Here is a 14,866-nt window from a genome sequence, read left to right as displayed (position 1 = left end):
TTTGAGATTGACAACATACAGCTCCTAACACAGCTTCTTTACTGAAAAGTGGAATCAGATTACTCTTAAGAAAAACTAGTATTTTCCCATATTTCTTAACCACCAGGAAATATCCTTCCCCTTTTCATTTCCTATTAAAATGAAGGTGAAGTTAGTGACTCAAAGAAAACTAATGCTGTAAATTATTGACCTCCATAGGTCTGAAATGATGGCTGGTACCACTGAATCCTTGAAACATGGTTGGAAGAAGTAAGTGGAAAAGTTTTCTACACTACTGTAGAATTTTCTAGTGGTATGAAAGTGAAGCTTTATGAAGTCTTAAATATCTGCCTGACAGTATAGATAGAAGTGATTTACAACAACCAAGTTTTGTTCAAAAGTAGCTTACACTGAGCTGGCTGATCTTCATTTAACATGATTACTTAGCCATTAATTAAAATTAGAACTCTCTGCCTTTTCAATGTGAAACTCAATTTATCCCAGAGTATCTTTTACACTTGATGAAAAATGAAAAGATAATTTCTTTCTGTTTTTTTATGTAATGTAACCACAGTCAACACGTATTTGCTGCAACATTTCATTACCCAGCTTAACATGCAGCATGGAATACCTGGCAGTATGTTTATAGAAAACATCACTTTTTAAATGTCACCGAGTTGAAAGAGACAATTGGAATGAGATGAGTGAAAAATTCATTTGTTCCTTCTCCCTGAGGACAAAGCCATTGTTTTCTTCAGTGAGAAATGAAGAGGAAAGCTGGGAAACAGCTTTGCAAATGAGGATGTATAGAGGCCTAATTTACAAAAATAAAGCAGAACAGTTAATTCCATTAACCTCTGCCAAAAAGCAGCTTAGGTAGGATTCCTACAAATCTTAAGCTTGACAAAAGCCCAGAGCTTCAGAGCAGGCTGGATGAGAAGCCCTGGACTGCGTGTAAACAGTGCATCCCCAGCAGAGCTCTCAGCAGCCTGAAGGGCCCCTGGGAGCCTGGAACTGCCTGTGCTGCTGCCAGGGCTGGACAGCCAAACAAAGGAGCAGACACGGGCACGCTGCTCATGTTGGAGAAGTGTGTGCTGTCATATTTGCCCAATTAGTAAGTCAAGAGCACAGTGCAATGTCCCCGTGCAGAGGTGAGAGCAGCAGCGGCGCCCGGCTGCATGGAAGGCAGGCACACACTCACCCCGCTGCCCAAAGGCCACACACTTCTTACACCACAACAAGGGAAAGGCAAGCAAAATGAACTTCTGAAACATGTTTGACAAGTGCTTTGGATTTATCATCCAAGCAGGCCCTTAGTTCATACAGAAAGATGTAAGACTCCTTAATGTTAAAAGAATGCTAAGTTTAAGCAGTGCAAGCCAACATTAAGAGGTAGTTATTGATAATATGCTGATTAACCATCAACCAGAAAAAATCCCTGAGCTTGTAACATACTACAATAAGTAGAACTGCCTTCAGTGGGAATGGTGAATAAAATCTAATGCAGGATATAGCTCAAGCTGTAAGCCTAAAGAAATAGTCTTCCTGCTATTTAATTGGGATAACTGGTCTCACTCTGAAATAAGTTCCAAGAAAGTGAATAAAAGACTTGCCAGTGTTTTGCCATGGGAATTGGACAGTGCCTGATCTTTGTTTCACTGCCAAAGGCCACCAGTCCCCTCGCTCTTTCTAATGCCCCAGGGAAGGCAGTGGGCAAAGGAGAGAGAGTGATTCTGATTAACCAAGGAAAACAACTGTCTGAGAAGCTGATTGCCATAACAAATATCTCAGAAATTACATGATCCCCACTAATAATTCACCCTGAAGGATTTAAAAAATATCTGAGAACAGGTCAGAATAAGGGCTAGAGATATTAAAACTACCTAATCCATGGTGCATGACTATTATGGATACATGTCATTAAAATTTATATGCATGAGACATTGTAATCTTTGTTGCTTAATTATATTTCAGCTGAACTGTAGATGAATGGGAGCATCTTTAAAATTCTGCCCCACAATTCTAATTAGCCTGGCACATTTACATTTAGGAGGGAAAAAATCAAGAAAACCTGAAAATAATGCTGATGGGAATGATTATATAAAAAATGGAATTGGGAGAGGAAAGAACAGAGACAAGAGTTACCTTCAAGTTGGATAAGCAATTAATATTGGCTCCAATATATTTTCTATAAAGCACAGGAGGTCTAGCAGAATTATTTCACTCAGTTGCTGTGGGCTAATACACTGCACTCAGTTGCAGATACTGCATTTTACAGAAAAGAAATTTAAAAATCTAGAGAAAAGAAAATTATTTTCAAGTTTCCTATGACGTGTTGAATCAGTTGCATTTAGAAAAGACTGACAGAATCCACACAACAATTCCCCACTTGACAAAAACCTGTGGCAAAAAGAGTAATAATCAACATTATCATTAACAAATTGGGGGTGGGTGAGGGGGAAACAAACAAGGGGGAAAAAATCCAGTTCTTTGCAATCAAGATTAGGCTGGGTGGCAAAAAGTGCTTTGTCAATGTCCATCCACAGTTTTCTCTTCAGCCTTCTCTCCCAGAATAGCCTTCGGTGCCTCTCCTCTCCAGGGAAGACAGGCTGGTGTGCAGAAAGACCCCTGTGTACAGGCACACTGCTGGGCACTGGAGCAAACACAATCTGCAGCTCAGAGCAACTTCCATTCAGTTCCACCCAAGCTTCCGAGCCGCCAGATGTTGGCAAAGAATACATAAGCTTCTTACAAGCCACAAATAAACCCCACAATTTATCTGAGGTTCTATGCAACTTTATTACTTCCTACATTAGTCTATCAAAAATATGAAGTGGTCTTAGGCTAAAGCAATGCAATGGATTACAAATTTGTCAGTGTAAGTAGAAAGCCAGGCTTAAAAAAAAGATTTGCATGTGACACAAACAGTTTGCTGTATAAATGACACATACAGAGGAAGTAGAGGATTGCCAACAGAATAGCAGATGAGGTGAACAGTGAGATTCCAGGACCAAGGAATGACAACATGCCCTAGAAGTTTCTCTCCCCTGGATCAAAGAGTGAAATCAACACTTATTCCAGTAAAGAAAGATTCTAAACCACTAAATATAGAAACTACAAATCACAGAATCAGCACAATGAGTAATAAAGATGCCTCAGAAATACAGGAAAAACAGAAGTAGCCAGATATGATGTCATGGTGCTCATTTAAAATCTACCTAAGGCTAATTACAACAGGCCAGGCTGAAGCACCTTTCAGGATAAATCAAGTCTATCTGTCCATTGCAGAGTAGGGAAACATGGTGAAGGGATAACATAGATTCCTAATTCCTTACATGTCCCTGAAGCTGGGAATAAATTCAGCTTTTCAAAGCACATCCTTCTCTACAGAAATGGCAGTGGTGTATTTCAATGCAGCTCAGTTAGGAGGCTGCTGGTGTGGCATGGAATTGGGCAGCAGTGAGTGAACACACAGTTCCAAGTGTTTTAGGCATACAGAGCTTTTCAGAGATGACTGTGACCTTTTAGTATGTGTAAATACGTATAGTTGGAAGGTATTTACCTTCTGGAGGCTACAAAAGGACAACACTGAGGACAAGTGATGTGCATGGCACTTAGTTGTGGAGACCAGTTTGATAGCTCATGTGTTAAAAAAAAAAAAAAAAAAAAAAAAAAAAAAAAAAAAAAAAAAACCAGTTATCTCACCAGAGAGTTCTGAGGTACAAAACAACCTTTGCCCTTTGCATGAAGGGACTAAAACTTACAATAACCTTGCCTTTTTAGCATGTCTGCCCCTCAAATCCCATGAGTAAATGGAACCAGACTTGCCTCTCATGTCCCCAGTGTACAGCACAGGCTCCAGACAGGCTCTTTCCAATGAAAATGGAGTTAAGGATTGCCATTTAACAAAATTTTTCTGATGTTCTCACCTTCCTTCAACCTGCTGCCAGTCCGTAAAATTCATTCAGCAAGCAGATTGTGTAAAGGCAACAGATTATATGAGTTTAGTTTTTCTCCTTAGTGCCATGTACTATTTCTGCTACCAGCTGGTTGGAAATGCCACCTAGGCAGTCCTGGTCAAATCATGGAACTTGACAGCACTTTGGAATTCAAAAGCTGTAGAACATGAATATAAAGTATGATTAGAAATATCAAAACTGTGAAAGAAAATACAGATGGATTTCCAGAACAGGAGACTTACACAAGTCTGTCTGATTAAAGGAAAAGTGAAGAGACCATATTTGTCTGAACCAAATATGACCCTGCAGTACATGGACAGGACAGCCCATCTCATCCATGGGACTTTGACAGTTCTTAGGTCCTTCCAGCAGCATTCCATGTTGCTCTTCCACAGTCCAAATGTTTAAGAAATTATCTGAGAAGAACAGCCTTTGTTGTAATGCATGTATGTAGATCCTATAATACCTAATAGCTGTTCTTTGTCTGGACAATTAGGCAAAGAGGACAATAATTTGGGGGTTCTCCCATATCGAGACAAAACTCTAGTTTTCCATTAGCTCATACCATGAGGCATTAAAACTTCTAAAAATGTCTTATTTACAATGACTGAATAGTTCTGCTTCTTGGTCCTTACCTAAATTCTCACTTCACTGCCAAAGCTCTTGCTACAAACAAACTCTGCTTCATGTAATAGAGAAAATAAACTGTAGCAGAGAACTGACCTTTGTCATTCCTGCAGGTCTCTCTCCTGTACCTAAACCAGGAGGAAAGGGCAGGCCTGCTGAGACTGCCCAGTCTCCAGGAGAAGCAGCCACTGGAGACCTCACATCCCACAGAGGGGTATTGTGTCTGTGCAGGCTTCCCAGTCAGAGCACAAGTCTACAGAGCAGCCAGGCTAGGCCTGAATAAAACACTGCATATTAAAGCAGCAGCAGCAAACCTCAATGCAAGCCAGAGCAGCTCTTGGATCAAAACCCTAGACCTGACCAGCAGCTTGAACTTTGCAATGTCTCAGTGCTGGACAGTCCTCCTAAGGAATATGCTGCAAGCTTTGTGATCTCCCTGTGCTTAGAAGCCTGCTAGGATGCAAGCTGGGCAAGAGTACTGCATCCCCGTGGGGAGGCAAAGCCACCCCCATCATGAGGGATTTTGTTAGTGCAGGTGGATGGAAGAGCTGTGTGCCAGTGGAAAAAGGGGACTGACAAAGGAGGTGTGTGCACAGCACAGCAGGTACAAAGGTTTTCTGCAAGGGACAAAGTACCTGCAGCTCTTCTGTTTCTTTCCAGATGTTCTCAGGGTCTCCACCCAACAGGTGAGAGAGACAGGTATGATAAAGTGTCTTGCAGTACTCAGACCACATTAAGGCAATCTGTAAGCAGATCTGAACCAAAAGATGATGGCACAGAAAACCAAGCACTGTCAGCCAGGAGTGTTCCATGTGCATGGAATGTATACAGAAAGGGAACAGCAGAAGACAAATGTCCTGAGAACTTTTCCCCATGTCTGACATACCCTTTTATCTTCAAACACTGAAAACCCCAAACAACCTCCTCTACAGTCTCCAAAGGTGTTCTCTTCTTCATAAAGGCAATTTAAAGCATGTTGAAAGCACCTCATTCTTCTGACAGGCACAGGTGATCCTCAGCCTCAGCGTGCTGTGCTCAGACAAACACACAGAGCTCACACACACACACACAGAGCTCACACACACACACACAGTGCTCACACACACACTGCACACACACACACAGAGCTCACACACATACACACTGCACACACACACACACAGAGCTCACACACACACAGAGCTCACACACACACACACACAGTGCATACACACACACACACTGCACACACACACAGAGCTCACACACATACACACTGCACACACACACACAGAGCTCACACACACAGTGCATACACACACACACACAGTGCACACACACACACAGTGCGCACACACACACACACACTGCACACACACACAGTGCTCACACACACAGAGCTCACACACACACACTGCACACACACACACAGAGCTCACACACACACACACACAGTGCTCACACACACACCACACACACTGTGCACACACACTGTGCACACACACAGTGCTCACACACATCCACACACTGAACACACACACTGTACACACACACACACTGTACACACACACACACAGAGCTCACACACACACACACACACACACAGTGCTCACACACACACACACTGCACACACACACACAGTGCTCACACACATCCACACACTGAACACACACACACAGTGCTCACACACACACTGTACACACACACACACAGAGCTCACACACACACACAGTGCTCACACACACACCATACACACTGTGCACACACACTGTGCACACACACAGTGCTCACACACTGAACACACACACACAGTGCTCACACACACTGTACACACACACACACTGTACACACACACACACAGAGCTCACACACGGAGCTCACACACACACAGAGCTCACACACACACACACACACACACACACACAGTGGTCACACACACACAGAGCTCACACACACACACACAGTGCTCACACACACACCATACACACTGTGCACACACACTGTGCACACACACAGTGCTCACACACATCCACACACTGAACACACACACACAGTGCTCACACACACACTGTACACACACACACACTGTACACACACACACACAGAGCTCACACACGGAGCTCACACACACACAGAGCTCACACACACACACACACACACACACACACAGTGGTCACACACACACAGAGCTCACACACACACACACAGTGCTCACACACACACCATACACACTGTGCACACACACTGTGCACACACACAGTGCTCACACACATCCACACACTGAACACACACACACAGTGCTCACACACACACTGTACACACACACACACTGTACACACACACACACACACACAGTGCTCACACACACACACACACAGTGCTCACACACACACAGTGCACACACCCACACACAGTGCTCACACACCTTTCCAAGGGCTGTGCCCCTCCTGGGACTGATTCCAACCAAGCTGCCCTCCCAGAAGCAATCCCACAGCAGACAGAACAGCACCAACAGCTGCCCCCTTTGTGTGAACACCCCTTGGCACTGACTGCACACCCACTCACTGACTTTGCACAGGCTTTCTCTCCTTCACTAACTGTGCCGCAGGAATTCCTGTTCGGGACAGGTACAACATTTCCCAGTATATTACAGAGAACCAGCATCCCCTTCTATTTTGTATAGAATTCATTGCTTTGCACTTGAAAAGTAAACACATGCATTAAGATTGATCTTCCTTGTAATTGCACCCATCTTTCTAACTTTATCAGACATTTATCAGATTTTTAGGTGCAGGTTGCTTAGGAAAGGTCTTATTCTGCTGCCATTATTATTGTCAGGTAATTCAATCAAATTTAATGGCATGATTTGCTTAATAGGATACTACCCAAGATGAGAAGGAATGAATAAATCCAGCTCCCAGTCAGGTTTCTGTCTCGTCTCAGCTGGAATGATGCTTCTGCTAACCACACACACGTTACATGGTAATTTTCTCACATCCTTCCCCTGTGCTAGCTTTTCAAGTGGTTCTTAATTAGCTCTGGTTTATTTATGAAAGCATATTTTGCTAGACTTTCCCCAAGAGCTTTAGTAAACAGCTATATTAAGCTTGTATTTACTTATCACATCTCCTGTAATGCTTCCAAAAAGGAGGGGGAAGGGGAGATCGTTTAGAGGGGCAGAGCTGCGTTTGAGCTCTGAAGGTTACTGCTACTTGTAGTCCATCTCTTAAGCCGAATTTCCATTGGAAATCATGCTTTTCCAAGCATGTCTGTGTGCAAATGTCCATTTTCTCATTTCTCATTGCTTCTAAGCCAACTAGCCTATTTTGGCCTAATTTAGCGGAAGGCAAAGCTCTAAAAAATAAAGATTCTTAGGAATTCTGTGAAAAGAGCATGAGAGAGTGTCTGTATGAACATTCCCATAAACACCAAACATCTGGTAATGCTTTTTTCTCCACACACACTTCAGTAGTGATCAGTTCCATCTCCACTTTTCTCCTTTCCTGTCACTTTTAACCAGCTGACCTGTTCTGGCCCGGTTTGACCTCTTTTATTTTATTTTTATTTCGGAAAGATAGGAGGTGGCACAATTTGTATCATTAAAACTGTAAGTTGTACAGGATAGGTAAATGAACATGAAACTTAAAGACACTGAATTTTTACAATGCTTGCCATTAAAGCACTTAGGAATTAAATTAAACTAAATTAATCAAAAAAATTGAGCTGTAAAAATAATTTCACTCTTCTTTATATTCCTGAAAATTTCAGAAGTTGACTAGAAGTAGGTTAAAAGGGAAAAAATTAAAATATTATTCAATATTTCCCAATTTTAAAAACATTCCTGTAATTAATTCTTTTGAACAGAGGTTAATGAGAACATTTATGTAATTAGAGAGCACTTCCATTCCACAGTGCCAATGTTCTGTTTAACTGGAGTAAATAAGCTTTCTCTTATTTTCTGACCTTTTATGAGCTGTCTTCCATGAATAAAACATATTTCTGATAGACACCAGGATTTTCTAAATAAATATCAATGTTTTCCACTCTTGTCTCCCTGGCAGACTCCCCACTGCTTCAAAAGAAACCTGCATTTGTAGCCTTCGGTTGTATTTTTGTTTCAAGATATATGAAACCTAGGAGCTATGGCAGACACAGAAATAAAATAAGTATGTACTTTAAAATAAAAAAATGGACAAATGCTACCTCCAAGACTTTCATTTAAGTTCAATGAAGTTAATGGCAAAAACCAACAGCATTGAATGAATAGGATTCCCCCCACACGGTGCCACTACTGCATGCTGGTGGCTGAAAGCTTTCTGAAGACTTTGTGCCTCCCAGAGAAGCACCTGATACCTCTCAGAGCCACTGCAATAGCTTGTGTTCACATTAAGCACCACTGAGGAAGATTCTCTGTAAGTTTTCAAACTCTTAGCTGACAAATTTCTCATTAATGTCCCAGAGCACTCATTTGCTTACAGTAAGTCAGCACCTGCTGTGGCAGACCCTGCAGCCTGTCCAGTGCTGGTAGAGGCCTTTAGTCAGGAAACTGGCACAAACACAGGAGCCTTGGAGGGAAAGAAGGGACACTTAATGTAGGCACAGGCTCGAAATGTCTCCCATGGCTCTTTCCAAAGTCCTGAGAAAGTTAGCTAACTTCTTTCCTTCACCTTCCTCCTCTATAAAAGGGGAATATTAACATTTAATGACTTTGAAGAATATGACGAACATTAAGGCTCACTTGTAAACTGCTGGAAGGCTAAAAACACTATGTAAAGCTAAGTATCATCCCCATCATCAGAAATTCATGGTGTATCCTTTCCTCCTCCCTATATATGAAGGCAGGAAATTATCTTACCAAGGAAATTGATGGCACCTGGAAATTATAGGCAGCCACCCTATAAATTACTGTGCATGAGTCAGTTTAAAGTAGTACAGCTCTTCCCTCAGTAAGATTGTATTGGCTCAAGCATATATTGTCAGAAACTGATTCTGGAGATGTTTGTGAGAGACACTGCTGCTGCAGATGACCTGTAGCCAGTACACAAAGCACCAGGGGCAAACCTCCCAGCGATGGAAGAGCTGCTGCCTGTGGTCCAGGATCCCCAGCCAAAGCATGTATTTCAGATCACATCAGACAGAAGCTGTGCTGATGTATTACACCACCTGCAGCACCAGCAAACTGGATCCAGACCTAAATTCAGATCTGTGCCACTATGCTGCTGCACCTCTCCACTCCATTTTTCCCTATGGACATCATTACCTCTGCACCAGGAAAAACAACATTCAGAAACATAACTTATGTTGAAGGTACTGTAACACATCAGTTGGGGAACTGCCCAGACTAAAGATACTTTAATCAAAAGCAACTTTAGAATAAGAACTATTTTTGACTCTTTCCAACAATGCACAGCAAGTTTAAATATTCTCAGCAAGTTTGAATTAAGGTAATTTCCCTGATGTCAGGGGATCTCTGCTGCTGAACAGGATAAAGATCAGTGATTTGAACTCTAAGAAATAACTAAGGTAACACCTGAGATATCTGTAGTCAAAACTCTACTGAAATTTCTTTCATAGCTTCATCTTTTGATGGTCTGTATCTGTTAGTCTTTGCAGGAAGCAGCTTCCCTCTGTTAATTCTGTCAGAGTCACAGTATAATGCTTGAGCCCTTTGGGCTGCATCTTGTGTAAGTGAAGTAATATTGAGTGACATTCTGTGGAGCAGTCACAGCAGGTTCATTGAAGTTTAGAAGACTACATCAGCATCCTTGAGCTATCTTGACACCTACCCTGTGTGCCCAAACTGTCATTCATTATTCTAGAATCCACACGACCATCAGGGGTTTGCCCAAAGACCAAGGACCTTTAGTTAAAAATATTTGTCTGTCACAACATCAAAATGTGGTCATATGCATCTCAAGAACAGAATACTAAAAAGGAAACTACAAAATCCAGAATGTTTTTTCTTACCTCACCTTGTAAGGCTGCAAAGTGCCTCGGATTTTGGTTTTACACTTTAAGTCTGGCACTTTGACTTCAGGGGTTAAATTTAAATAGATAGGATACATAATCCTCTGCAGGCACTGAACAAGTTCAACAGGATTTTATGAACTGCAAAAGTGTTTTCTTTATTTTTCACGCTATTGCTTCTAGAATTAGCAAGTCCAACTCTTTCAATCCTTCCTCACGTGTATTATCATTTGAGCCTCTTATTTCTCCAGGGTGTTCACATCCTAACAGTGATGCCCAAACCCAACACAAAGTATTTCCTTTCCATAACTAAGGAGTATCCAAACTGACCTTGTCCTAAGCAGGACTATTATAAATTTTTAGCAATATCTGTTACCTTTGTACAAAGAGATACAAGCCTCTCATCTCCTATGAATTTGTTGTATGCATATTTTCCCAGCACACAACAGTGAGAAAAGTGAATTGTATATTACTACATAAAAAATAATCCAAATCTTGTTCTCTTGGCTGTGAGGAAAAGACTGAAAATTTGAAATGAGCAGACACTGAAGACTCCAAAACTGAGGTGAAAAATAAAAATAACTTTTAAATACATTTAATTACTATAAAATTCCTCATCTCCATTTTCCAAGCCATATACTCTGATTTTGGACAGTCCCATTCATGACTTTTGATCATTTCAGAAAAATTGCCAGAGCTTCATATAAGAATCAAAGCAAAAGCCATCGCAGAAAATTATTTTCTCTGCTGCATTTAGAGTAACAAGATGTCTACTGAGCTGGTGTTTTCACAGCACTGGAGTAATGGAAATCATAAGCAACTCAATCTCTACTACATATTTTATAACTTGATTCTTAACATCACTTTGCATTTCCTTTTTCCAAAGAAAAATGAATACTTCCATGCATGGCTCATTAAAAAGTGTGCTAGGCCACTTTACACACCATGATTGATGTTGGGAAGAATGCTCTGGAAAAACTGAAGCTGAAAATCTCATTTGGATTAAGTTCTTCACATGATCTCTAAAAATGAAAAATGGTCTAAGGCCAGAGAAAGCAATTTCCACAAGTATTTTCACTGTATACAAAAGACATGTGAAATTCTGTCTTCAGCAGATGCAATTCTTCAATTTAACGTTGATTTTGACTGCACAATTTTAAGGGTGACATGAGAAAAGTAATGTAAGAAAGCAGAGACACATAGAATCAGGGAGAAGTTAAAGGCTCAAAACACTTCTCAAGAGCACAAAGTTAAGAAAACCTTTCTATTCATCTTAACACTGAATAGAAAGAGGTGCCAATTTATTCCTAGCAAGCTTTATCCTTCAGTTGTGCTTGTTTCCACAGGCAAGAAAAATCAAATATATTTTAAACCAACTGCAAAAAAAGACTGCAAAAAAGGTGAGGAACCACTTAATTCTCAACCTATCACAGGCAAGCATAAGTTTTATTTTTATCAGGAATAAAAATGTTAAATGTTGCTGAACAAATGGTAGAGTACTCAGCTCTTATGCTCACCAGTATGCAATATGTATCCATAGTGCAAGACCTCAAAATGTTTCTGAGGGAGGCTTAAGTTGCCAGGCAGCCCTTCCCATGCAGCTTGTCTTGCCAGAAGAGAGACTTTTGTGTTTGTCGTATGAGCCTACCACAGCTCATGCTGGAGAGCCAATTAACCTGCCCTGCCAGGGTGCTCCCTGTGCTGCAAGACAAACAGCAGATCTCAAAAGGGCATTGCCCTTGGCCACTGATAGCCTGGCTCCAAGCACCACTCTCCTACATCACATCTCACATACACCTGCACTTGGGATATTTTTCCAGTTGTTCTCATTCCAGCTGGCTCTTTGTTTTATGGGAGCAGGAGAACCAGCTCAGCACGTCCTGCCCTTCTGCTGTGCTTCTTCCACAGCAACGTTCACATTCTGTTCCTGGCCCTTCCCCTCGCGCTGTCCATCTCAGCTTTGGGGTCTCAGGGCATGAGAATACATCAGCCCAAACCCCCAAGCCACAGAGCAGTTTTATAAAGATGTGGTTGGCATGAATAACTAATGACTGATAAAAACCCCCAGTTGAGCAGTGAATCAAACAGCCCTGTCCAAAGGTCAGTGTTAACATCTGTAATCGAGAGATAAGCAACCTCAGAGATGACCAAGCCAGTGGCAGAGGCAGGTGACAGGAGACAGCCTTCCTGCATCTCATACCCTCTGCACTGGACAAAACTTAGAAACCCCCTGGTATGCTGACCCTTTGTAAACCCAGGCAATGGTGTTAAAAAGGAAATGTGTCAATTCAAGCAAATTGTTCACTGTTCAGGATAATTGACCCAAAACAGTCCCCTGTACTGCTGCTTTCTTTGAGCAGTCAATTGAGATTTCATGGCTAAATTTCAGGATTTCAGGTATAGCATAGTATGTAATATCAATCATTAAAGATAAAACCAGCTTACTGGCAATAATGCCACCTTTGAAGTGAGAGTTTAAAAGCCTCAGTACTGAAGCCCAACTCTAGTAGAAGTACAGCTTTGGTACAAATGTGGATATAAACCATGTTCTTTATGAAACTCATGCATTGATACTAATGAACAAGTCCAGGCAGGTCTCACTCACACATCCCCTCTGGGAACACTCAGGAGCCCCAACAGCTGATGTTGTGGCATATGCTTTCCAAGAGTGCTTCTCCAGTGGATCTTAAATGTTTCGCCATTCATGAATAAATTCTTACTATCCATAATGTTTCTTAAAACTGCTGCCGACCTAGGAATGTTAAAATGGAAGAAATTACAGGAAACTATTTCAGCCCCAGTAGAGCTGCCAGACTTTGGTTAGCACCTTTCACAGACAGCAAATCGTAGGGCCAACAGGAGGATGTGCATTAAATCTGATTAAACTTCTGTTCATTTAGTCCAGAAAGTACTATCCAGAAACACTGCTTTTTCTCCCTGTCAAAGAGCACCTGAAATTGAGGATGTTTCAACAGCTGAAGCAACCTTTACACTTGGAGACTCACTAAAGGGAAGAATCCACTGTCCTCAGCCCAGTCTGCCTGCAGTTAAAGCAATCGTGACTTGCTGACAGTCACAGGTTTAAAAGATGCTAGATTTATGAATACAGCAAGAGACAGATAAAAAGGTGCTACTCTCTATCTTTACTAGATAATTCCACAACCCAGTTCTCCAGTAAATAATCTATGATTAGAGCCAAGCAATTCCTTGCAGCAAACTCTAAGATCAAGTGATGATTAAAAAAATGCAGTTTCTGTAATGTCTTTTTTTCCTTCCCAAAACAGTTACTTGTATTTAGAATTATTCTTTCCTTGACCACTGCAGAACAAGTGTAATATAACAACACTGAATGCAAAAAATGCGAGGCAGAAATGCTATAAGCTCAAAAGACAGAAAGTCTTTGCTGCCAAAAGAAAATACCAGGTAAAGCACTTTACTTGCTATACTGTAAGCAGAATTAGCATCATTTTCAAAGTCATCCATTTTATCCAGCATGCCACAACTTTTAGCACTACTTTATTTCAGGTGTTTAGGAAGCTGTCTGGATTAGGGAAGTAGTCCATTAGTACTTTACATTCCCACTGGTCTGTCTTCTTTATGGCCTGAGAGACATTGAAAGCCTTGGTGAGTACCACCTACTTCCAGTTCCTGACTGGATTTTACCACTCACTCCTCTATCTTCACACCCAATGCTTTTCTCAAACAGCAATCACTAGTTTTCAGTGATTTTAAAATAATTCTGTGATTGAATAAGCATCTACCAGCATTTTCTTAAAATAAAATATTGCAATTGAATGTCTTAGTCTCCCAAATAAATTATAGTGCCAATACAAGGAATTAATCCTAAGGAACTCTCTAATAATGAGCCAAATCTTTGGATGCTCTACATGTCATCAGTGGAATTTTTACACTGGCTGGAAATTTGGCCCTACAGATTTAATAATGCATCAGCAGATACTTTTCAGCATTTTTTGAAGGCACAAATTGGAACTCACCAGGTTTCTGCCTAATGGAAGTAGCTGACGGCCAAGGAACTCATCAGGAGTATTTGAAAATTAACTTTACTCATCCCCTCCATGCATCCTTAGTGTATTGGCTTCTCCCCCACCTGCTGGAAGTCACTTTTCATGGGGCACCCAGAAACCAGGGGAAAAAGGGAATGGCTAAGCCAGCCAGGATTCATTTAGCACATGACAATGTGTTAAAAGCTCAGCATTATGATACATTTCTCACTAATGTCTCAATAGTTACAGAGGAAGGATAGGTTAAATGTGTCAAAATGTTATATAGTTTGTCTGTTTTCCCACTGAAGTTCAATTAAAGTGAACTTCTAAAAGGATAAATTACAGCATTT

The 14,866-nt window shown here is 41.2% G+C and overlaps 2 protein-coding genes across 16 annotated transcripts in view; one reads left to right on the top strand and one right to left on the bottom strand.

The window, feature by feature from the left end:
- Positions 1-14,866, bottom strand: part of CTNNA3 (catenin alpha 3) — a 426,948-nt gene that overhangs the window by 253,654 nt on the left and 158,428 nt on the right. The window lies entirely within an intron of this gene.
- LRRTM3 (leucine rich repeat transmembrane neuronal 3) overlaps positions 1-14,866 on the top strand; it is an 80,537-nt gene that overhangs the window by 29,884 nt on the left and 35,787 nt on the right. For 2 of the 8 annotated variants that reach the window (XM_085583125.1, XM_085583121.1), the window contains exon 3: positions 4,679-8,754. The exons of 4 other annotated variants lie outside the window; for them this stretch is intronic. In XM_085583125.1, coding sequence (XP_085439251.1) covers positions 4,679-4,996 — 318 coding nt within the window. In that variant the 3' untranslated portion in view covers positions 4,997-8,754. Of the gene's footprint in view, positions 1-198; positions 250-4,678; positions 8,755-14,866 lie in introns of those variants that run through there. 2 more of the 8 variants (XM_085583124.1, XM_085583123.1) reach the window with 2 other exon arrangements.

Source organism: Lonchura striata, chromosome 6, assembly GCF_050655825.1.
Source record: "Lonchura striata isolate lonStrDom1 chromosome 6, ASM5065582v1, whole genome shotgun sequence".
NCBI classification, from domain to species: domain Eukaryota; kingdom Metazoa; phylum Chordata; class Aves; order Passeriformes; family Estrildidae; genus Lonchura; species Lonchura striata.
The sequence above is the reverse complement of the archived record's forward strand: the minus strand, read 5'-3'. Positions and strand labels throughout refer to the sequence as shown.